We start from the raw sequence: 24,820 nt of genomic DNA on the forward strand, positions 1-24,820 counted from the left end.
TGTTGTTTCTGCTCAACCGTTTTGGCCACCTAATTCAAGACTGCAAAGCCTAAGAATTGGTAGGCAATTAATTGTTGATTATGTGAAAGTGATCCACACACAATCCAATTAGTCAATTAAAAAGATTTTGCTTCCGTAATTTTTATTAAAGTTAAATTATTACTTACTGAATAAAAAAATAAAATAATTTGTGTGACTAACTAAAAATAAAATAACATATATCATATATATTAGGATTAAGTATTAAAATATTTTGAACTCCGTAATTGATGCCCCATTAAATAATGGAAAGGACATTTCATTCTTTTGCTGGAGAGTATTGATAATGGAAACAATTCAGATATACCTCAATTGATTTGTATTATATTATGTAAGACGTGATTTATATATTATGACTTTTAATTAAGATTAAATTAAAAGATATATTNTTTATAAGTTTAAGATGCTTTTTCTTATTGCAAGAATGTTGTTGTTTCTGCTCAACCGTTTTGGCCACCTAATTCAAGACTGCAAAGCCTAAGAATTGGTAGGCAATTAATTGTTGATTATGTGAAAGTGATCCACACACAATCCAATTAGTCAACTAAAAAGATTTTGCTTCCGTAATTTTTATTAAAGTTAAATTATTACTTACTGAATTAAAAAAAAATATATTTTTGTGTGACTAACTAAAAATAAAATAAAATATATCATATAAATTAGGATTAAGTATTAAAATATTTTGAACTCCATAATTGATGCCCCATTAAATAATGGAAAGGACATTTCATTCTTTTGCGGGAGAGTATTGATAATGGAAACAATTCAGATATACCTGAATTGATTTGTATTATATTTTGTAAGACACGGTTTATATATTATGACTTTTAATTAAGATTAAATTAAAAGACATATTTATGTATTATGTCTTTATCATAATTTATAAACAATTAAAGTTATATATACAACTTATTTTTCAAAAGACACTTATTAAAATATCCTAATTTTTTATCTCACGTGTAAAATTAAATTTATGCCCATAACTTATTAGAGTTGTGGAATGATAACTATTCTTTTATTCTTAATCATTTTTCGGATTTGAATCTTCTGAGGATGGTGTTATCTTTATTAGAAATTCTGAATTTAATCGTGTTTCAATACGGATATCACTCCTTTTAAGAAAGAAAAAAAAAGAAAGACAAAGGTCATTCTTGTAAAATACAAAGTGAATTGGAACTGGCCAGCAACAATTTATTAGGAAGAGAAGTTGAAATTCAAACACTTTTTTCTTTTCTATGTAAGTTTTGGAAATGGAATTGGAGAAGGGTGTCCATAGATGGATAGTTGACATTTCTGAATGGAACCCATCTCCCAATTACTTCTCTTTTGCTATGTCCTTTCTTCCCCAACATGAACACTCCTCCATTACCAGGTTTCTTGATTCTACCTCTTTTGTCCTTCAGTTTTTTATGTAAAGTTTTCATCTTTAGCTTTATCACACACTTCTTTCTTTCTATTTTGCATAAAGGGTCCATTTTATTTTTTTTATGAAAATGCTAGAAATTTATGTTTATCATATAAAGTTGTAATCTTTAAGTTTATTCTATACTGCTTTGGTTCTTGATTGCATAAATTGTATATAGATTTTATATGAAATGCTAAAAATTGATGTATATCATGTAAAGTTTTCATCTTTAACTTTATTGTATACCACTTGGTTCTTGATTGCATAAAGTTTCCAAGGGTCTTATGTTTTATTTGAAGTGCTAAATTGATGTACAACAAAAACATATACAGTGTAATCCCACGGAGTGGTATCTAGGGAGGCTAGAGTGTACGTAGACCTTAAATCTACCTCTGTGGTAGAGGTAGAGAGGCTGTTTCTGATAGACCCTCGGCTCAAGACAAAAACAGTTTAGGGAAAGATGTAATGGAAGTACGAGACAATAGAAAATAACAAAAACAACAGATAGTAGTAAAATAGTACTACAACAATAATCCTATAATTGAACTACAATTGATGCATTTCAAGTAAAATGATTTTAAATTTTATCTGGTACTTTTCCTTCTTGATTGCATAAAGCTGTCTATGGAAGTAAATTGTGAGTTTGTACTTTGTTATACTTGCCTTAATTTTGAATTGTGAATATGCACTTTGTATTTCAAGTAAAAGTTTTCATCTGTGTTTATTCTAGAATTCTTTAATTCTCTATTGCTAAAAGGTATGTACCAAAGCAATATTTTGAACATGCACTTTGTTTTTACTTGCTTAAGTATATATGGGTGTTTAAAAAAGCTTGTTGAGAAATTTGGTTATCAAGATTACCCTTTGTAGAAAGTTGAGCGGATTTGTCACTCGTTGATTAGGTTCTTTAAAATGGAAGATCGAAAACGGGCTCTTGTGAGCAGATTGTTGCAGTATGCACTGATACATCAAGTCTTGGGGATCCCATATAACGAAATTGTCATCAGGCGCACTGCTGAGGGGAAACCATACCTGTTATATTTAGAATGTAGTCAGGTACAATGCTGAAAATGCACTAGCTTTTGGTTCTCATTTTTTGTTGAAATTATGTTTTTCATGTTTGCTCGTTGAAGTACCTTATCAGAAGTGTGTCTTTTATCAATAACTATCTGGATTCTTGCATTCTTCCAAGTGTTTCCAGTAGAGTCAAAGATTAGAGGTGTAAAATGACTCGTCCTTGGATGGAATTTCACTATAATTATTTGCAGTAGCCTTATGCTAGAAATGTGTTCTATAAAGGTTTATTATCCGCTAGACAACTTGCACAAGACAAATACTTGGAATATGACATGAGAAGCATGATGTTGACCCCTTTTTCCGGATTGTATATACGAAATTTCCTGCTGTTCTCAATTGATGAATTAGTTTCTCATCAGTGTCAAACACATACTTTCCGTAATATCTGTCGAATAGGTTTTTTCTCTTCAATTTGGTCCCGCTTCATCTGCCATGAAGAAAGTTCTCTCTCGGCCAAGTCCTGCGCTTCTCTCCTAATTGAACACCACTTATTTATCAATGAGGAAGTGTTCAAGTGATGAATATTGGACATAAGAATTTAATATGTACTGGTTTCTTCTTACAGATCTTTTCCCCCTTGTATTAGTGGATGCAGCTGTCATTTCCCATATCCAAATAAACCAACTTATCCAAAGTAGACTCCGTAAAATCCATGAAGATTAGACAATTGCAACTTTCAAGAACTTACATCTGTTATTTTGATCATATCATACATGGTTTACCAGCATTTACATAACTCATCTTTGGAAAATTCTCCCAATTCCTGATGCTTTCTCATATTTTTCATGTTTACATCATCGATAAAGATTCAGAATCACATATTCTGATTCAGCTGAAAAGATTCTCATTATATATGTTTGAAATTACATTCGTGATGCCAGAGTAACATTGATTGTTTAATTTGAGTATGTTCTTCATGCTAGCTGCTTTGCTGTTGATTGCAGCCGATATCTTCACATTTGCAATATCGTTAATCCTATCCTCTTCTAGGAATGTGACAAACCGAACTTGGAGTTGCCAAATTTTAACTTCAATGCATCACATCATGGTGATTTTGTGGCTATTGCTTCTGAACCAATATGCCTTGTGGGATTGGATGTTGTTTCTCAAACCATCCCTGAGAAAGAATCAGTGGAAGAATTCATTCAGAGCTTCTCATCATACTTCTCAAGACTGGAATGGTTTAATATAATCAATGCTGGCTCTTCTCGTCAGATTTTGACTGAGTTTTATAGGTACCTCTCTATTTATAGATCTTATTTAATGCAAATGTAAATGCCACAACTGAAAGCATTTTATTCTTGATTAACCTCAAACTCGTACAACTATGTGATTTTCAAAGTGTTCTTCCATGTTCGAGTTAGAGATCACAGAGAGAGTACTATGTATAACTTGTTTTCTCTTCCATTACTCGTTAGAGTTTGGTGTCTCATTTATGCATAAGCCTTGGCTGAATAGATATTCTTTTTTAGAACATTATTGACAAGTTACATAAAGAGAACTTCTCTAAATGATCTGCTCTTTTATCCAAGAACTTATTAGTCTCTTTGGTTGGAAATAGTTCCCTTGGATAAAGTTGAGCTCAGATGGCTAATGATTAAGATAAATGAACAGTCATACCTCATTTAGAGAAAGAAAATCAACCTTTGTACTGCTGAGTTCTGGGAACGACAATATATATAGGTCATTCAAACTGCTCAACAATCATTTTCCTTAGGAAAATATGACAAGTTGGTTTCTAACATTTTATGATACGCGGCGTAGTGTGATATTAGCTTCTGCTGTTACCAACTCATCCCCTGCTTATTTGCTTGTTAAATATGTTTAACTGGAAAATAAGGTGAAAAAAATGTAACTCATTCGTACTTCCTTCAACAATTCCTTGAGAACGATCTCTTTGAGGAGACTAAAACTGTAAAAGTTGTAGGCAAGTAATAACTTCCAAAGCATCTCCGTCACTTGTTTGTAAGTCGTAACAGTCATACTGAGATTTGGTCTAGCTACTAGCAACTAGCAACAATTGCCTTGACCAACGACCTTTTCTTTACTGCACTAGTATTACCATTTGTTCTACGTTCATAGTTTCAAATTGGATGTTACAATTTCTATGTCTAGCCTTGCCAAATTAATCTCTACTTCCCTGAAATGAGTATGCCAGATTTTTCAACCTTCATGAGGGTTCCGAATTTATCCTTCCAGCATCGACATGAATCAAAGAGTAATCTATCACATCACTTGTCGGAAAAAGGTTCATACTTCACAACCACCTCAACAAACTAGCTAGTAGAGTTGAATTTGATGTAGAGGGAGTAGAGAATTAGATATTAGGAACATCCTTTTTTTTGGTGATTAGTTGAATGACAGGTTTTGTCGTCCGACAAACAAAATTCATGCTAAATGATAGAAAGATTACACTGACAGATCTGACAACTTATGCAGATATTGGAGTGTAAAGGAAGCATTTGTCAAAGCCATTGGTGATGGCGTGGGTTACAAATTGGACACCATCGAATTTCATCACAAAACCTGGGAAAACATATTTGTCAAGGTTGATGGCAAAGAACTAGAAGATTGGAGATTTTGGCTTCTTGAATTGGAGAAAGATCACGTGGTTAGTTCTTCAATAGTGCTAATTCTCGTCTAGTTTCCCTTTTAACTGTTAGTGATGCTTGTTCCAAAAGGAGAGTAAACAATAAAGAACCGTTTAAGTAAACGTTTTGAATCTCTTATGCTATATCAACTAGAAGCTTACATATAATCAACAACCCCTCTTTCATAAACTAGGAATTTAGTTGTTTAACTTGTGAACGCGCGTTAATTACTTCCATTCTATCATGGATGTCACAACATGCACTCCTTGTCTCTCTTAGAACCTAACTTTTAATTACCTGAAACTTGTGACAGAAATTTATGAGTTAGTCATTGAGCCGAAAAGAGCATATCTTCCAAAAACTATATAATCGTGAAGCTGAAGGTGGTTAAACTGGAATGCAACTTGTAGGAGTTCATACAAAGTAAAGCGCAATATCCCTTCTTCCATGCCAACAAACTCGTGCTACGAAGCACAATCTCCTTCTTTGAAGCTGCTCATTTGAATTTTGAACTGCACATGCTAGAGAACGATAGGGAACTAACACTCGACATGGTTGAATATTTAAGTTTCATGTTATTCTGGCAAGCTGTCCGGATACTAAACGGAGTAGCTACCTTAGTTGCATGGATGGTAGAACCATTTTTCAAATGTATGATTTTTGCAATATGACTGACTATTCTGTAATGTTGCAGGCATCAATAGCTAGGGGTCACCCTATGTATGCCACCAGCAGTTACAAGACAACGTTGAATCGGACAAAGTTCAATGACGAGGAATACAATTTAGGACTTCATCTTCCTAATGCAAGATTCATTTTCCGGAAGGTAGAAGACCTTTTTCCCTCCAATGGAACAGGTAGAGTACCACCATGTTGATCACAAAATTGTGTCTGTGTTGAAGGATTAAGAAGAGGTCAAAGAAGCTATTGTATTGTACTAAGTGCTAGAGATTTTCTCTGAAAGACATGATCCAATTAAAAGACGAGAGCTACTCAAACTTCTAAGCTAGGAGCGGACCTAGCTTAGAAGTTGTGAATTCACATGAATCCAGTAACTTTTGCCAAATCCAAAGTTGAGGAGTTCGCACACTTTATTACGATTTCTTGTACTTTGTTTATTCATACAATAGAGAGAAAATCAAATCAAGAATCATCTTGAGCTCAAACATTTAAATGATATCTAGAAAATCATGTTTCTGTTTGGTTTAGGTATTTTGTCTAGTAGATTGGTATTTTTTTGGTCCCAATTATATTTTAATTATAGCTAAGACTTGTTTTTCCTCTTAAATAATTATTTGTTTTTCTTTTAATTTTAACATTTATCTATTATAGTTACAGATAGTTACCTTTTAGTCTATTTTAAAAAATAACATTATCTTTTAATAATGAGAAACAATTTAATTTTAAAATTTCACCTTTATTCTCAATGAAACAATTTATAGTCATAAAAATAGCCAAAGAGAATTTTAGACATAAATTTCACGTGTCTTACTGTATTTTCTCTTAAATTTTTTGTCAAGTCAAACGGTTGTCAAATAAATTTGCATGGAGGGAGTACTAGGTATGTCCTGAAATATGTACCACTTTAGTAAAAATCACGTCCATTAGAAAATCAATAAATAATACTCCCTACGTTTCATTTTATGTTGCACCATTTGACTTGACACGATGTTTAAGAAAAAAAGAAAGACTTTTGATATTTGCAGTCTAGAAACAATCTTTAGGTATATGTTTGGTTGTAAATCATTTCATTAACAACAAAAGGAGAACTTTAAAATTAAATTGTTTCTAGTATTAGTAAGATGATATTCTTTTTTGACGAATTAAAAAAAAGGATGTCACATGAAATGGACAGAGGAGTATATAATTTGAATGCTTCTTAATTAATGACCACTAGTATTAAGAAAATGAAATATAAGGTATAGTTGAAAAACATACAANTATATATATATATATATATATATATATATATATAGGCTAATTTTTGTCTTTTAATCTCCCATCTTTTAATGCATTATTACTCCACATTAATAAAATTAATTAAAATCTCCAATTAAGAAGATAGTTATAGTGAGAGGTGAAAAGTTGATTGAATTGAATTAATATTTTTTTAATTATAAAATAAAAATAAAAATTAATCTTTCATCTTTTAACATGTTATTACTCCACATCAATTAAATTTAATTAAGAATTATAAAAATTTAAGATGGAAAAATACATGAATCTATATTGTTAACTCTAATAAAGAAGACAATTATGGTGGGATGAATATATACCTCAAAAAAAAAAATCTATTAAAATGATTTTAAGATGTTACAAATTTGTACATTAAATAATTGAAAGTTATGAATATGAAAAGTTTGAAAGTTATGATTTTATTTAGGGATAAGGGTCTGAAAAATACCTCAACTTTGGTCGGATTTTCTGTTGAGATACTAAACTTTCATAAGGACCTATTACCATCCTAGACTATTTAATACCGTATTTTTTACCCCCTAAACTATTTAATAGTGTATTTTAAAGGTATATATGTGCCCACGTGGACACATTACTATATATAATTTTGCATTATTCTTTATGTCCACGTAGGCAAATATATATGTTTAAAATACGGTATTAAATAGTCTAGGGAGGTAATAGGTCCTCATGAAAGTTTAGTATCGCAACAACAAATCTGACCAAAGTTGGGGTATTTTTCAGACCCTTATCACATTTATTTATTAAGGAACTATGAGTTAAGGGGATTTTTTTTTACAAAATAAGTGATATTTTTTTTAAATTTTTTTTGTAAAATAATTATCTTAAAAATTGTATATTTTTCAAGTATACCTAATATTTCATTTTCTTAATACTAGTGGTCATTTCTTAAGAAACATTCAAATTATACTCCTCTGTCCCATTTCATGTGACATCTTTTCTTTTAATTCGTTAAAGAAGAATATCATCTTACTTACAAAGTTGTTCAAGATTTTGAGGAACACGAATGTGCAGAGAAATAGGTTTTGGTTCGGATGTGAACGACCAGGCGGCATAACTTATATTCCTGTTACAAAATAAGTGACATTCTTTATTATTATTATTTTTTGTAAAATAATTATCTTAAAAATTGTATATTTTTCAACTATACCTTATATTTCATTTTCTTAATACTAGTGGTCATTTCTTAAGAAACATTCAAATTATATACTCCTATGTTCCATTTTATGTGATATCCTTTTTTTAATTCGTTAAAGAAGAATATCATCTTACTTATAAAGTTCTTCAAAATTTTGAGGAATATGAATTTGCAAAGAAATAGGTTTTGGTTCGGTTGTGAACGACCAGGCGGCATAACTTAAATTCCTGTTACAAAATAAGTGATATTTTTTTAATTTTTTTTTGTAAAAAAATATATCTTAAAAATTGTATATTTTTCGACTATACCTTATATTTCATTTTCTTAATACTAGTGGTCATTTCTTAAGAAACATTCAAATTATATACTCCTCTGTCCCATTTCATGTGACATCTTCGTTTAAGAAGAATATCATCTTACTTACAAAGTTCTTCAAGATTTTGAGGAATACGAATGTGCAAAGAAATAGGTTTTGGTTCGGATGTTAACGACCAGGAGGCATAACTTATATTCCTGTTACAAAATAAGTGATATTTTTTTATTTTTGTAAAATAATTATCTTAAAAATTGTATATTTTTCAACTATACCTTAAATTTCATTTTCTTAATACTAGTAGTCATTTCTTAAGAAACATTCAAATTATATACTCCTCTGTCCCAGTTCATGTGACATCCTTTTTTTGAATTCGTTAAAGAAGAATATCATCTTACTTACAAAGTCATTCAAGATTTTGAGGAATAGGAATGTGCAAAGAAATAAGTTTTGGTTCGGATGTGAACGACCAGGCAGCACAACTTATATTCTTGTTACAAAATAAGTGATATTTTTTATTATTATTTTTTTTGTAATAAAATTATCTCAAAAATTGTATATTTTTCAACTATACCTTATATTTCATTTTCTTAATACTAGTGGTCATTTCTTAAGAAAAAATCAAATTATATACTCCTCTGTCTCATTTCATGTGACATCCTTTTTTTTAATTCGTTAAAGAGGAATATCATCTTACTTACAAAGTTCTTCAAAAATTTTAGGAATACGAATGTGTAGAGAAATAGGTTTTGGTTTGGATGTGAACGACCAGGCGACATAACTTATATGTCTGTTACAAAATAAGTGATATTTTTTTTTATTTTTTTTTTTGTAAAATAATTATCTTAAAAATTGTATATTTTTCAACTATACCTTATATTTCATTTTCTTAATACTAGTGGTCATATTAAGAAACATTTAAATTATATACTCCTCTGTCCCATTTCATTTGACATCCTTTTTTTTAATTCGTTAAAGAAGAATATCATCTTACTTACAAAGTTATTCAAGATTTTGAGGAATATGAATGTGCAGAGAAATAAGTTTTGGTTCGGATGTGGACGACCATGTGGCATAACTTATATTCCTGTTACAAAATAAGTGATATTTTTTATTATTAATTTTTTTTTGTAAAATAATTATCTTAAAAATTGTATATTTTTCAACTATACCTTATATTTCATTTTCTTAATACTAGTGGTCATTTCTTAAGAAACATTCAAATTATATACTCCTCTGTTCCATTTCATGTGACATCCTTTTTTTAATTCGTTAAAGAAGAATATCATCCTACTTACAAAGTTATTCAAGATTTTGAGGAATACGAATGTGCAGAGAAATAGGTTTTGGTTTGGATGTGAACGACCAGGCGACATCACTTATATTCCTGTTACAAAATAAGTGAAATTTTTTATTATTATTTTTCTTTTGTAAAAAAATTATCTTAAAAATTGTATATTTTTCAACTATACCTTATATTTCATTTTCTTAATACTAGTGGTCATTTCTTAAGAAGCATTCAAATTATATACTCCTCTGTCTCATTTCATGTGACATCCTTTTTTTTTAATTCGTCAAAAAAGAATATCATCTTAGTAATACTAGAAACAATTTAATTTTAAAGTTCTCCTTTTGCTGTTAATGAAATGATTTACAACCAAACATATACCTAAAGATTGTTTTAGACCGCAAATATCAGAAGTCTTTCTTTTTTTCTTAAACATCGTGTCAAGTCAAATGGTGCAACATAAAATGAAACGTAGGGAGTATTATTTATTGATTTTCTAATGGACGTGATTTTTACTAAAGTGGTACATATTTCAGGACATACCTAGTACTCCCTCCATGCAAATTTATTTGACAACCGTTTGACTTGACAAAAAATTTAAGAGAAAATACAGTAAGACACGTGAAATTTATGTCTAAAATTCTCTTTGGCTATTTTTATGACTATAAATTGTTTCATTGAGAATAAAGGTGAAATTTTAAAATTAAATTGTTTCTCATTATTAAAAGATAATGTTATTTTTTAAAATAGACTAAAAGGTAACTATCTGTAACTATAATAGATAAATGTTAAAATTAAAAGAAAAACAAATAATTATTTAAGAGGAAAAACAAGTCTTAGCTATAATTAAAATATAATTGGGACCAAAAAAATACCAATCTACTAGACAAAATACCTAAACCAAACAGAAACATGATTTTCTAGATATCATTTAAATGTTTGAGCTCAAGATGATTCTTGATTTGATTTTCTCTCTATTGTATGAATAAACAAAGTACAAGAAATCGTAATAAAGTGTGCGAACTCCTCAACTTTGGATTTGGCAAAAGTTACTGGATTCATGTGAATTCACAACTTCTAAGCTAGGTCCGCTCCTAGCTTAGAAGTTTGAGTAGCTCTCGTCTTTTAATTGGATCATGTCTTTCAGAGAAAATCTCTAGCACTTAGTACAATACAATAGCTTCTTTGACCTCTTCTTAATCCTTCAACACAGACACAATTTTGTGATCAACATGGTGGTACTCTACCTGTTCCATTGGAGGGAAAAAGGTCTTCTACCTTCCGGAAAATGAATCTTGCATTAGGAAGATGAAGTCCTAAATTGTATTCCTCGTCATTGAACTTTGTCCGATTCAACGTTGTCTTGTAACTGCTGGTGGCATACATAGGGTGACCCCTAGCTATTGATGCCTGCAACATTACAGAATAGTCAGTCATATTGCAAAAATCATACATTTGAAAAATGGTTCTACCATCCATGCAACTAAGGTAGCTACTCCGTTTAGTATCCGGACAGCTTGCCAGAATAACATGAAACTTAAATATTCAACCATGTCGAGTGTTAGTTCCCTATCGTTCTCTAGCATGTGCAGTTCAAAATTCAAATGAGCAGCTTCAAAGAAGGAGATTGTGCTTCGTAGCACGAGTTTGTTGGCATGGAAGAAGGGATATTGCGCTTTACTTTGTATGAACTCCTACAAGTTGCATTCCAGTTTAACCACCTTCAGCTTCACGATTATATAGTTTTTGGAAGATATGCTCTTTTCGGCTCAATGACTAACTCATAAATTTCTGTCACAAGTTTCAGGTAATTAAAAGTTAGGTTCTAAGAGAGACAAGGAGTGCATGTTGTGACATCCATGATAGAATGGAAGTAATTAACGCGCGTTCACAAGTTAAACAACTAAATTCCTAGTTTATGAAAGAGGGGTTGTTGATTATATGTAAGCTTCTAGTTGATATAGCATAAGAGATTCAAAACGTTTACTTAAACGGTTCTTTATTGTTTACTCTCCTTTTGGAACAAGCATCACTAACAGTTAAAAGGGAAACTAGACGAGAATTAGCACTATTGAAGAACTAACCACGTGATCTTTCTCCAATTCAAGAAGCCAAAATCTCCAATCTTCTAGTTCTTTGCCATCAACCTTGACAAATATGTTTTCCCAGTTTTTGTGACGAAATTCGATGGTGTCCAATTTGTAACCCACAACATCACCAATGGCTTTGACAAATGCTTCCTTTACACTCCAATATCTGCATAAGTTGTCAGATCTGTCAGTGTAATCTTTCTGTCATTTAGCATGAATTTTGTTTGTCGGACGACAAAACCTGTCATTCAACTAATCACCAAAAAAAAGGATGTTCCTAATATCTAATTCTCTACTCCCTCTACATCAAATTCAACTCTACTAGTTTGTTGAGTTGGTTGCGAAGTATGAACCTTTTTCCAACAAGTGTTGTGATGGATTACTCCTTGATTCATGTCGATTCTGGAAGGATAAATTCAGAACCCTCATGAAAGTTGAAAATGTGACGTACTCATTTCAGGAAAGTAGAGATTAATTTGGCAAGGCTAGACGTAGAAATTGTAACATCCAATTTGAAACTATGAACGTAGAACAAATGGTAATACTATTACAGTAAAGAAAAGGTCGTTGGTCAAGGTAATTGTTGCTACTTGCTAGTAGCTAGACCAAATCACAGTATCACTGTTACGACTTACAAACAAGTGATGGAGATGCTTTGGAAGTTATAAATTGCATACAACTTTTACAGTTTTAGTCTTCTCAAAGAGATCGTTCCCATGGAGCTGTTGAAGGAAGTACGAATGAGTTGCATTTTTTCACCTTATTTTCCAGTAAAACATATTTAACAAGCAAATAAGCAGGGGATGAGTTGGTAACAACAGAAGATAATATCACACTATGCCACCTATCATAAAATGGTAGAAACAAACTTGTCATCTTTTCATAAGGAAAATGATTGTTGAGCAGTTTGAATGACCTATATATATTGTCGTTCCAAGAACTCAGCAGTACAAAGGTTGATTTTCTTTCTCTAAATGAGGTATGACGGTTCATTTAACTTAATCATTAGCCATCTGAGCTCAACTTTATCCAAGGGAACTATTTCCAACCAAAGAGACTAATAAGTTCTTGGATAAAAGAGCAGATCTTTTAGAGAAGTTCTCTTTATGTAACTTGTCAATAATGTTCTAACAAAGAATATCTATTCAGCCAAGGCTTATCCATAAATGAGACACCAAACTCTAATGAGTAATGGAAGAGAAAACAAGTTATACATAGTACTTTTTCTTGGGGTAGTTCGACATTTTACCAGACCAAACTCTCTATGATCTCTAACTCGAACATGGAAGAAAGCTTTGAAAATCACATAATTGTAGGAGTTTGAGGTTAATAAAGAATAAAATACTTTCAGTAGTGTCATATACATTTGCATTAAATAAGATCTATAAATAGAGAGGTACCTATAAAACTCACTCAAAATCTGATGAGAAGAGCCAGCATTGATTATATTAAACCATTCCAGTCTTGAGAAGTACGATGAGAAGCTCTGAATGAATTCTTCCACTGATTCTTTCTCAGGGATGGTTTGCGAAACAACATCCAATCCCACAAGGCATACTGGTTCAGAAGCAATAGCCACAAAATCACCATGATGTGATGCATTGAAGTTAAAATTTGGCAACTCCAAGTTCGGTTTGTCACATTCCTAGAAGAGGATGGGATTAACGACATTGCAAATGTGAAGATATCGACTGCAACCAATAGCAAAGCAGGTAGCATGAAGAACATACTCAAATTAAACAATCAATGTTACATCAAGAATGTAATTTCAAACATATATAATGAGAAATCTTTTCAGCTGAATCAGAATAGGTGATTCTGAATCTTTATCAATGATGTAAACATGAAAATATGAGAAAGTACCAGTAATTGGGAGAATTTTCCGAAGACGAGTTATGTAAATGCTGGTGAACCATGTATGATATGATCAAAATAACAGATGTAAGTTCTTGAAAGTTGCAATTGTCTAATCTTCATGGATTTTACGGAGTCTACTTTGGATAAGTTGGTTTATTTGCATATGGGAAAGGACAGCTGCATCCGCTAACACAAGGGAGAAAAGATCTATAAGAACAAACCAGTACATACTAAATTCTTTTGCCCAATATTCATCACTTGATTACTTCTTCACTGATAAATAAGTGGTGTTCAAATAAGAGAGAAGGGCATGACTTGGCCAAGAGACAACTTTCTTCATGGCTGATGAGGCGGGACCAAAACAAAGAGAGAGAGAACTTGTTACGGAAAGTATATGTTTGACACTGGTGAGAAACTAATTCATCAATTGAGCACAGCAGGAATTTTGTATATACCACCCGGAAAAAGGGTTGAACATGTTTTTCATGTCATATACCAAGAATTTTTTCTTCATTTATAGTATAAAGATACTGCAAATAATTCCTATCTTCATAGAGAAATTCCAGCCAAGGATGAGTCATTTTTCCACCTCTAGTTTTCGACTCTACAGGAACACTTGGAAGAATGCGAGTGTCCAGTTAGTTAATAATAAAACACACACTATTAAGATACCTTTATAAGCAAACATCAAAACATAATTACAACAACAAATGAGAACCAAAAGTAAGTGCATGTTCAGCACTGTACCCAACCACATTCTAAATATACCAGGTATGGTTTCCCCTCAGCAGTGCGCCTGATCACAATTTTGTTATATGGGATCCCCAAGACTTGATGTATCAGTGCATACTGCAACAATCTGCTCACAAGAGCTCGTTTTCGATCTTCCATTTTAAAGAACCTAGTCAATGAGTGACAAATCTGCTCAACTTTTTACAAATGTAATCTTGATAGCCAAATTCCACAACAAGCTTCTTTAACCACCCATATATACTTAAGCTAGTAATGGCAGACACTTTTTAGCAATAGAGATTAAAGAATTCTAGAATAAACCTAAAGATGAAAACTTTACTTGAAATACAAAGTGCATATTCACAATTCAAAATTAAGGCAAGTATAACAAAGTATAAACTCACAATTTACTTCCATAGACAGCTTTATGCAATCAAGAAGGAAAACGTACAGAAAAAATTAAAAATCATTTTACTTGAAATGCATCAATTGTAGTTCGATAATAGGATTATTGTTGTAGTACTATTCTACTACTATCTGTTGTTTTTGTTATTTTCTATTGTCTCGTACTTCCATTACATCTTTTTCTTAACTATTTTTGTCTTTGAGCTGAGGGTCTATCGAAAACAACCTCTCTACCACAGAGGTAGATGTAAGGTCTGCGTACACTCTACCCTCTCCAGATAACACTCCGTGGGATAACATAGGGTATGTTGTTGCTATACATCAATTTAGCACTTCAAATAAAACATAAAACCCTTGGAAACATTATGCAACCAAGAACCAAATGGTATACAATAAACTAAAAGATAAAAGCTTTACATGATATACACAATTTTTTTAGCATTTCATATAAAATCTATATACAATTTATGCAATCAAGAACCAAAGTAGTATAGAAAAATCTTAAAGATTAAAACTTTATATTGATAAAACATAAATTTCTTGCATTTCATAAAAAATCCATGGACCCTTTATGCAGTCAATCAAGAAATAAGTGTTTAACAAAGTTAAAGATGAAAACTTTACATAAAAAAACAAAAAGGACAGAATTGGAAGAAACCTGGTAATGGAGAAGTGTTCATGTTGGGGAAGAAAGGACATAGCAAAAGAGAAGTAATTGGGAGATGGGTTCCATTCAGAAATGTTAACTATCCATCTATGGACACCCTTCTCCAATTCCATTTCCATTTCCATTTCCAAAACTTACAGAGAAAAGAAAAAACTGTTGAATTTCAACTTCTCTTCTTAATAAATTGTTGCTGACCAGTTCCAATTCAATTGTAATTACAAGAATGACCTTTGTCTTTTTTTTTTTTTTTGTCTCGTCTGATATTCGCATTGGAGCACGATTAAATTCAAATTGAATAGGTAGTAAAACTTGTTCAAACAAAGCCAACACCATCATTAAGGAGAATTCAAATCCAAAATGTGATTAAAGAAACACTTATAACTCCACCACAATTCAGGCATAAATTTAATTTTTACATGTGAGATCGAAATATAAGATATTTTAATAAGTGCCTTCTGAAAAATAAGTTGTATATATAACTTTTAATTGTTTACAAGTTATGATAAAGATTTTAAGTTATATCTCTATTGAAAGTTGTATAAACTCTGTCCTACATGATATAATACAAATCAATTCAAGAATATTAAAAGTCATAATACATAAACGGTGTATTACATGATATGATACAAATCAATTTAAGTATTTCTTACGCGAATTATTTCCATTATCAATTCTCTCTAGCAAAAGAAGGAAATATTCTTTCCATTATTTGATGGGGCATCAATTATGGAGTTAAAGTATTTATATTTTTAATCCTAATTTACATGATACTTCCTTTTTTTTTTCTTTCTTTTTTCTAAAGTTAGTCTCACAAAAATGATATTTTTTTGTATTCAGTAAGTAATAATTTAAAATTAAAAAGAAATTACGAAAGCAAAACCTTGTTAATTGACTAATAGGATTGTGTGAGGGTCTCTTTCACATAATCTACAATTAATTTGCCTACCAATTCTTTGGCTTTGCAGTCTTTAATTAGGTGGCCAAAACGGATGAGCAGAACCAACAACATTTTCTTGTAACAAGAAGAATCAACTTATCTTATAAGGTCAAAATAAAAATATTTAAAACAATCCAAATCAAACTTATAAGTTTGGATGGGATTTCGAGTACATTTCACAAGATCCAAAAATCAAAATATAAAATCGACAATCTCAAATTCAATCCAGTTTGACTCATGCACAATCCTACATATACAAGTACTAGCTAACTATGTCTCGTGTTTGCTGGTGAAAGTTTGATTCCCCACTCTATTGTCCCTTCTCATTTGATTCCCACTCATTCGATTCCTCCACCCTTGTATTCCCCTCCCTGCCCCCAAATTATTTTTAAAAACAAATAATAATTTGTCTTTACCTTTTACATAGTTGAACAAACCAACATTTTTCCCATCACGGCAATATGACATCTTTTGTTTGGATCAATATATCAATCGTCATGAAAGACACAACCAACCACCAACAAAATCCTTTGCTCTTTTCTCATTTAGCATAAAATTGTCATTTCTTTTGTCTTTTTATGTCCAATTTTTGAGTCTTCTAATTATAAGTTCATTCAACTTTCAAGAACTTTGTGGAAAACATCATGAAGTATGTGAAGTTACACAAATTCCATGCAAGCCAAGAAGATGAATTGTCAAGTGGCAACACTACTCAGAAGAATAATGAGTTAGCAGATGATTATGACAAGCAAAGGGTGAAAAGATTCAAAGCAGCCATGCAGAAAGTGATTTTAAAATTTGAGTCCAAAAAGTCTCAAGAGGAGAATCTAGTTCGGTCGGAAAAAACTAGTTGATTTTGTGTGACCATCTCATCTAAAAAAAGTGTAAACGGTAATAAGATATATATATATATTCTTCATCTGTATCAGTTTCATGGTTTATTATGGTGTAATGTACCTTTTATATCAATTCTGAACTACCAGTCACTAATCAAATGTCAAACGTATAGTCTAATGGTACAAGTGAGAGTCTTCAACGTAATAAGTAAGAGTTCGATTTTCATTGTTCTATTTTCACCTTTCCATGGCAAAGAAAATCTTATTCGTTACAACAACTAATGTACATAGGATTTGGGCAAAAAGGAGAAAAAGTAACAAAACCTTCTGTTTCTGACCGTTAACATCGTTGATTTGTTACTGCAGATCGATTATATAGTATATACTCACACTTCTAAGTGTATATATAACGACTAGCGTACATAATACGAGTATATAATAAGCTATCAGCTAGATTTGCCACGCAGCTTAGCAGCTTCTGAGCTAGTTGTTGTCATGAAAGATTCTCCACAACTACATTGTCCAGTTGCATTTGGATTGACAAATATGAACTCAGATCTGTTCATGAAATCAAATATTTCAGTTTTGATGCTTATGAGACACATATAACGATAAACCAGGCTAATGAATAGCAATATATTGGAGTGCAAATGGATGATGCAAGTTAGTGCTACTAGAATTCATGCAGTAAAGCATGGTGGATCAGTTTCACAAGGACAAAGATAACAATGAATCGAACAGGAAAAACTACATTTTTGACTCAATCTCGTTAATCAGTATATGAAGTTCATATGCCTCTCATTCTAAATTGCATGGCAACAAAGTGATAGGATCGACAGCATTTAATCTGCCATGGCAATAAAAGAGAAAACATATGTTGCTAGGGTAGGGATATCAAAATGGAGATGCAAGGAGGCCATAATGTGGCTAGCCACTATCCAATCAACGGTTCTAGACACCATCACAAAAGTTCGTTTGGGGGAAACAAGGGTGGTAATTCACAGAAAAAAGGAAAGACATGAATCATGGGTAAAGTCTGTATAATTTGAAAGAATATTTTCTTATACTCATCCATAGGAATCACAGACAATGAGAGGAGAGAGTAAAGAGGGTGCGTTGTAATATTTGTATTAAGAGAATGAGACTTCATATGACATGGAAGAGACTGCACTATAGCTAGACATGACAAGCAAAAGAGAATCAGTAATGTAATTGCTATTCTGTTACACCTTATTTTTCCTTAAGGTGGAGTCCTAAAAGTACATGATAGGCTAATCTAGAGAAAGTTACAACACAAGTCGCAAAGGTCATCTGGGCAAAATCCTAATTCTAAGTCAAGTTAATTTAAAAGCAACTGAAAGATTCAGTAGAATAACAAAAAGAAGCTCGTCTCTGCAGGGAAAGAAGAAAAGACTGCAGCTCACTTCAGCCTATTAAACATCAAAGTTATGTCATAATCATACTGAGAAACTAAAAAAATTAACTTGCTTTGATATTAGTTCATAGAGATACTTAATGTCATGACATGAGACGGTGCTGGAAAAACTTGAAAGTTAAACTTGGTTTAATCTTAGCTTATACTTATAGTGGTACTGAATCCTGTGATTTGAAAGCTCTAAGAATAAGCTTATAAGAGTGACCATAAGAAAAAGATTACAAATGCAACAGTAGCACCATGAATAAATGACATATGACCATTAAGTCTATAATTATACTAGTACAATATAAAGCAGAAATGCCATCTCATACCTGAGTTTATCATCAACAAAATCCATCTCGGTACCTATGACATGCATTAGTGCCTTTGGATCAATCAGCATCTTCACTCCCTGGTCCTCAATCAACTTGTCAAATTTTCCTTTATCATCTGTACAAGCAAGGTTATTTTGGAAATCAACGGCACGTGACAGAAGAAATTTAAAGTATGGTTTACTTTTTCTTCGATAAATCTCACATATGGTTTACTTTTACTTTTGAGAAATTTCGAAGATGGTTTACTTTTCTTTAAGACATTTCACAGAGGGTGCACCAGTTATTAAGCTAAAGATAGGCAAGTTCTAAAGGTAATAAATTATGATTAATCGGCAGAATAATCTGTAGGAACATGCTTGCACAAATCGGTAGAATAGCTCTATGCAGATGTTGAGAGCAGGATATTGAAACTTTGAGCACAAAGTAAATGTACACTATTATTGTGAACTCCATTACACCTCCGACGTGCCTGAACGCACACATTTGATGAGTTATACACACTACTGAATTCACTCGGTGTGAATAAGATTAAATCATCAGTAGACCAATTATACATTAAGTGCAGCTCAAATTATGCCAGAAACAGTTACAAGAGCAGATCTTTTAGAGAAGTTCTCTTTATGTAACTTGTCAATAATGTTCTAAAAAAGAATATCTATTCAGCCAAGGCTTATCCATAAATGAGACACCAAACTCTAACGAGTAATGGAAGAGAAAACAAGTTATACATAGCACTCTCTCTGTGATCTCTAACTCGAACATGGAAGAACACTTTGAAAATCACATAGCTGTACGAGTTTGAGGTTAATCAAGAATAAAATGCTTTCAGTAGTGGCGTTTACAAAGCATTAGATAAGATCTATAAATAGAGAGGTACCTATAAAACTCACTCAAAATCTGACGAGAAGAGCCAGCATTGATTATATTAAACCATTCCAGCGTTGAGAAGTATGATGAGAAGCTCTGAATGGATTCTTTCACTGATTCTTTCTCAGGGATGGTTTGAGAAGCAACATCCAATCCCACAAGGCATATTGGTTCAGAAGCAATAGCCACAAATCACCATGATGTGATGCATTGAAGTTAAAATTTGGCAACTCCAACTTCAGTTTGTCATATTCCTAGAAGAGGATAGGATTAACGATATTGCAAATGCGAAGATATCGACTGCAAGCAACAGCAAAGCAGGTAGCATGAAGAACATACTCAAACTAAACAATCAATGTTACTCTGGCATCAAGAATGTAATTTCAAACATATATAATGAGAATCTTTTCAGCTAAATCAGAATATGTTATTCTGAAACTGAATCTTTATCGATGATATAAACATGAAAAATATGAGAAAGCATCAGTAATTGGGAGAATTTTCCAAAGACGAGTTATGTAAATGCTGGTAAACCATGTATGATATGATCAAAATAACAGATGTAAGTTCTTGAAAGTTGCAATTATCTAATCTTCATGGCTTTTACAGAGTCTACTTTGGATAAGTTGGTTTATTTGGATATGGGAACGACAGCTGCATCCACTAATACAAGGGGAAAAAGATGTATAAGAAGAAACCAGTACATATTAAATTCTTATATCCAATATTCATCACTTGAGTACTTCCTCATTGATAAATAAGTGGTGTTCAAATAGGAGAGAAGAGCAGGACTTGGCCGAGAGACAACTTTCTTCATGGCTGATGAAGCAGGACTAAAATGAAGAGAAAAAACTATTCGACAGATATTACGGAAAGTATGTGTTTGACACTGGTGAGAAACTAATTCATCAATTGACAACAGCAGGAAATTTCGTATATACCATCCGGAAAAAGGGGGTAACATCATGTTTTTCATGTCATATTCCAAGTATTTGTCTTGTGCAAGTTGTCTAGTAGATAATAAACCTTTATAGAACATATTTCTAGTATAAGGCTACTGCAAATAATTATAGCGAAATTCCATCCAAGGACGAGTCATTTTACACCTCTAATCTTTGACTCTACTGGAAACACTTGGAAGAATGCAAGAATCCAGATAGTTATCGATAAAAGACACACTTCTGATAAGGTACTTCAACGAGCAAACATGAAAAACATAATTTCAACAAAAAATGAGAACCAAAAGCTAGTGCATTTTCAGCATTGTACCTGACTACGTTCTAAATATAACAGGTATGGTTTCCCCTCAGCAGTGCGCCTGATGACAATTTTGTTATATGGGATCCCCAAGACTTGATGTATCAGTGCATACTGCAACAATCTGCTCACAAGAGCCCGTTTTCGATCTTCCATTTTAAAGAACCTAATCAACGAGTGACAAATCCGCTCAACTTTCTACAAAGGGGTAATCTCGATAACCAAATTCCTCAACAAGCTTTTTTAAACACCCATATATACTTAAGCAAGTAAAAACAAAGTGCATATTCAAAATATTGCTTTGGTAGACACCTTTTAGCAACAGAGAAATTAAAGAATTCTTAAATAAACCTACAGATGAAAACTTTTACTTGAAATACAAAGTGCATATTCACATTCAAAATTAAGGCAAGTATAACAAAGTACAAACTCAAAATTTACTTCCATAGACAGCTTTATGCAATCAAGAAGGAAAAAGTACAGATAAAAATTAAAAATCATTTTACTTGAAATGCATCTATTGTAGTTCGATTATAGGATTATTGTTGTAGTACTATTCTACTACTATCTGTTGTTTTTGTTATTTTTTATTGTCTCTTGTACTTCCATTACGTCTTTTCCTAAATTGTTTTCGTCTTGAGCCGAGGGTCTATCGGAAACAACCTCTCTGCCACAGAGGTAGATGTAAGGTCTGCGTACGCTCTACCCTCTCCAAATACCACTTTGTGGGATACCATAGGGTATGTTGTTGTTGTACATCAATTTAGCACTTCAAATAAAACATAAGACCCTTGAAAACTTTATGCAATCAAGAACCAAATGGTATACAATTAACTAAAAGATTAAACCTTTACATGTTATACACAATCTTTTAGCATTTCATATAAAATCTATATACAATTTGTGCAATCAAGAACCAAAGTAGTATAGAATAAACTTAAAGATTAAAATTTTATATGATAAACATAAATTTCTAGCATTTTCATAAAAAAAGCTATGGACCCTTTATGCAAACAAGAAAGAAAGAAGTGCGTGATAAAGCTAAAGATGAAAACTTCACATAAAAAACTGAAGGACAGAAGAGGTAGAATCAAGAAACCTGGTAATGGAGGAGTGTTCATGTTGGGGACGAAAGGACATAGCAAAAGAGAAGTAATTGGGAGATGGGTTCCATTCAGAAATGTCAACTATCCTTTCCTTCTGCAGAGTAATCAGTTGATTCCCAACTTTTCAAAATGCATTTACTAATAAAGAATGTCACTCAAACCTTGTCATTTTTCACCTAATTAAGGAAAATATTCCATCATTTGTCTCCTGCAGAAAGTCTAATTGTTAGCAAAGACATCTCCTTTTTACAAGTTGGAGCAATAAGCAAGAGAAGTGTCAAGGCAGAGTGTTTTCTCGACAGCAAAACCATTGTTGAGCAAATGACATGCAGCCAACATCTACATCTAAGTCTTTGTTGATGCAATATCGCTTGTTCAACAATGGTTGTACTGCTAATGAAATTGTAATTTAAATTATGGGTGACTTCCTTCATACAAAACACATCCATAAAGTAATAAGAATGATTTATCACTGAAGGGGAAAACCAGTAAAAATGAAAAAAGGGACATGAAGACAAATAATAATAGGATAAAAGTTTTAAGGATTGTTCCATACCCAACTGCTGCAACCAGGTATCTTCCTAAGACCCTTCTCACTCATCTTTTGACGCAACAGTGCAACATCTAACCACCTATTTGCTGCAGCATAGATGTCTGACAAAATCACATAATTACCCGTATTTTGAGGCTCTAGTTCAAAAAGTCTATTCGATATCTCCTCCCCAACCTCAATGTCACAGTGTAGCTTACAAGCCCCAAGAAGTGCACCCCAGGCACCGGCATGAGGTTCAACAGGCATCGACTTTATAAGTTCATATGCGTCTTGAAGCTTTCCTGATCTTCCAAGAAGGTCTACTACGCATGCATAATGATCTGGAGATAGCTTGACAGAGTATTTGGTTGTCATTAGACTGAAGATCCGGAAACCCTCCTTAACAAGTTCTGCACGACTACAAGCTGTCAGAATTATCTTTAGGGAAACATCATCAGGCACAAGACCCTCGTTCAGCATCCTATCAAAGAAATCTATAGCCTGAGAACCGCAACCATGAATAGACAGCCCTTGTATCATCGAACAATATGATACTAGATCACGCTTAGGCATCCCCTCAAACAACATTTTTGCCCTTTCCATATTCCCACACTTAGCATTCATATCCACGAGGGCCGAAGCTATATGTACTTGATTAAGATCAAAAGAATTTTGGCTCATATAATGTTCTACCCAATTTGCTAGGTCCAGACGACCTAACTGGGAACAGGCACACATCAAACTTACCATTATAAACTCATCTGGCCTAACATTCATTGACAACATCTCGTGAAATATTTTGACAGCTTCATTGGGTTGCCCGTTCTGAGCATACCCAGACATCAAAGCAGACCACAAAATTATGTCTCTATCAGAAGACCTATCAAACAGAAACCTCGCTGATGCCATGTCACCAGCCTTAGCATAACCATCAATCATAGTAGTAAAAGATACCACATCCTTATAAGGCATACTATCAAACAATTTCTTCGCACCAGACAAATCACCAAACTTCATGAATGCCCTAATCATTGCATTCCCCGAAGCTACATTTCTCTGTGGCATTTCATCGAATAACTTCCTTGCTTCTGATATATCACCAACATATACATATCCAACGATCATCGCAGTCCATATAACCTCATTCTTCAGAGGAATTTCATCAAAGATTCTTCGTGCATACTCAATCTCTTTGCACTTCCCATAAAGATCAATCAAACTAGATCCTACAAACACATCACTATCAATCCCATATCTCACTAACAACCCATGAATAATCTTACCTTCCCTCAAAGCAAACACATTAGAACAAGATTTGACCAACGACGGAAAAGTAAATTCATCAGGTTTCACATTCACAGTTCTTCTCATTTGTCTCAAGACTACGAAACAATCAACAAGAGATGATTTTTTGCTATACCCTTTAATCAATGTATTCCATACATAAACATTAGGCTGAATAACATGCTCAAACACACTTGTAGCATAAGATATATCATACGAAAACACATTACAGAGGGATATAAACTGGTTAATGATAAAATGGTCTTGCTCATAACCCTTTTGTATTATGTGGGTATGAACTTGTTCAAGGTGTTTTATGCATCTGCTCTCTCTCAACAGATTTAGAACCGTAAAGGATGATGGTTCAGTTCTTATGCATTTTCTAATCAAAGACATAACCACAAACGCAAAGTAGATGGTGATGACAACTCCACATTAATTCTCTGTGCAAGAATTAGTAATATTGTTGACAATTATAAGTATTTTGTAGGTGTGTTTAGCTTGAAAGAGTGGGCTTTATTACCATCCACTATGTGTTTGATAAAATGCCACAAAGAAATCAAGAAAAAGCTAACTCCACTTACAGAATCAAATCCGTTGGATTTTTTAATCTATCCGTTCCTTTTCGAGGCAACAGTTAAGAGTAATGGGGAGTTGTTGTTGCTCTGAA

General features: G+C 32.6%; 3 protein-coding genes across 9 annotated transcripts in view; 1 reads left to right on the forward strand and 2 right to left on the reverse strand.

Annotated features, from left to right (window-relative positions):
• Positions 1-24,732, reverse strand: part of LOC125845351 (uncharacterized) — a 174,941-nt gene extending 150,209 nt beyond the window's left edge. Inside the window, exons 1-5 of one of the 6 annotated variants that reach the window (XM_049524849.1) lie at positions 15,571-15,723; positions 14,544-14,676; positions 13,319-13,563; positions 11,913-12,084; positions 10,725-11,238 (exon numbers count right to left, since the gene is read on the reverse strand). In XM_049524849.1, coding sequence (XP_049380806.1) covers positions 11,056-11,238; positions 11,913-12,084; positions 13,319-13,563; positions 14,544-14,676; positions 15,571-15,704 — 867 coding nt within the window. In that variant the 5' untranslated portion in view covers positions 15,705-15,723 and the 3' untranslated portion in view covers positions 10,725-11,055. Of the gene's footprint in view, positions 1-10,724; positions 11,239-11,912; positions 12,085-13,318; positions 13,564-14,522; positions 14,677-15,570; positions 15,724-19,117; positions 19,220-19,981; positions 20,272-21,240; positions 21,395-22,327; positions 22,543-22,890 lie in introns of those variants that run through there. The other 5 variants (XM_049524848.1, XR_007444271.1, XR_007444270.1 and 2 more) reach the window with 5 other exon arrangements.
• On the forward strand, positions 1,226-6,320 carry LOC125845361 (uncharacterized). 2 transcript variants are annotated; one of them, XM_049524859.1, is made up of 5 exons: positions 1,226-1,411; positions 2,347-2,500; positions 3,512-3,756; positions 4,961-5,132; positions 5,807-6,320. In XM_049524859.1, exons 1-5 carry the CDS (start codon positions 1,290-1,292, stop codon positions 5,987-5,989), a joined length of 876 nt encoding a protein of 291 aa, XP_049380816.1. In that variant the 5' UTR covers positions 1,226-1,289; the 3' UTR covers positions 5,990-6,320. The 2 variants fall into 2 exon arrangements, with proteins under 2 accessions (XP_049380816.1, XP_049380817.1); XM_049524860.1 differs by having other exon boundaries at positions 2,347-2,478; positions 3,511-3,756.
• LOC125844413 (iron-sulfur assembly protein IscA-like 3, mitochondrial) lies at positions 17,573-21,384 on the reverse strand. Its single transcript, XM_049523730.1, has 5 exons — positions 21,241-21,384; positions 20,168-20,225; positions 19,982-19,993; positions 19,102-19,219; positions 17,573-17,910 (listed from the first exon to the last, which is right to left on the reverse strand). Exons 1-5 carry the CDS (start codon positions 21,382-21,384, stop codon positions 17,799-17,801), a joined length of 444 nt encoding a protein of 147 aa, XP_049379687.1. The 3' UTR covers positions 17,573-17,798.
• Positions 24,733-24,820: the final 88 nt, after the last annotated feature.

The sequence above is a fragment of the Solanum stenotomum genome, chromosome 11 (assembly GCF_019186545.1).
Source record: "Solanum stenotomum isolate F172 chromosome 11, ASM1918654v1, whole genome shotgun sequence".
Lineage (NCBI taxonomy): Eukaryota > Viridiplantae > Streptophyta > Magnoliopsida > Solanales > Solanaceae > Solanum > Solanum stenotomum.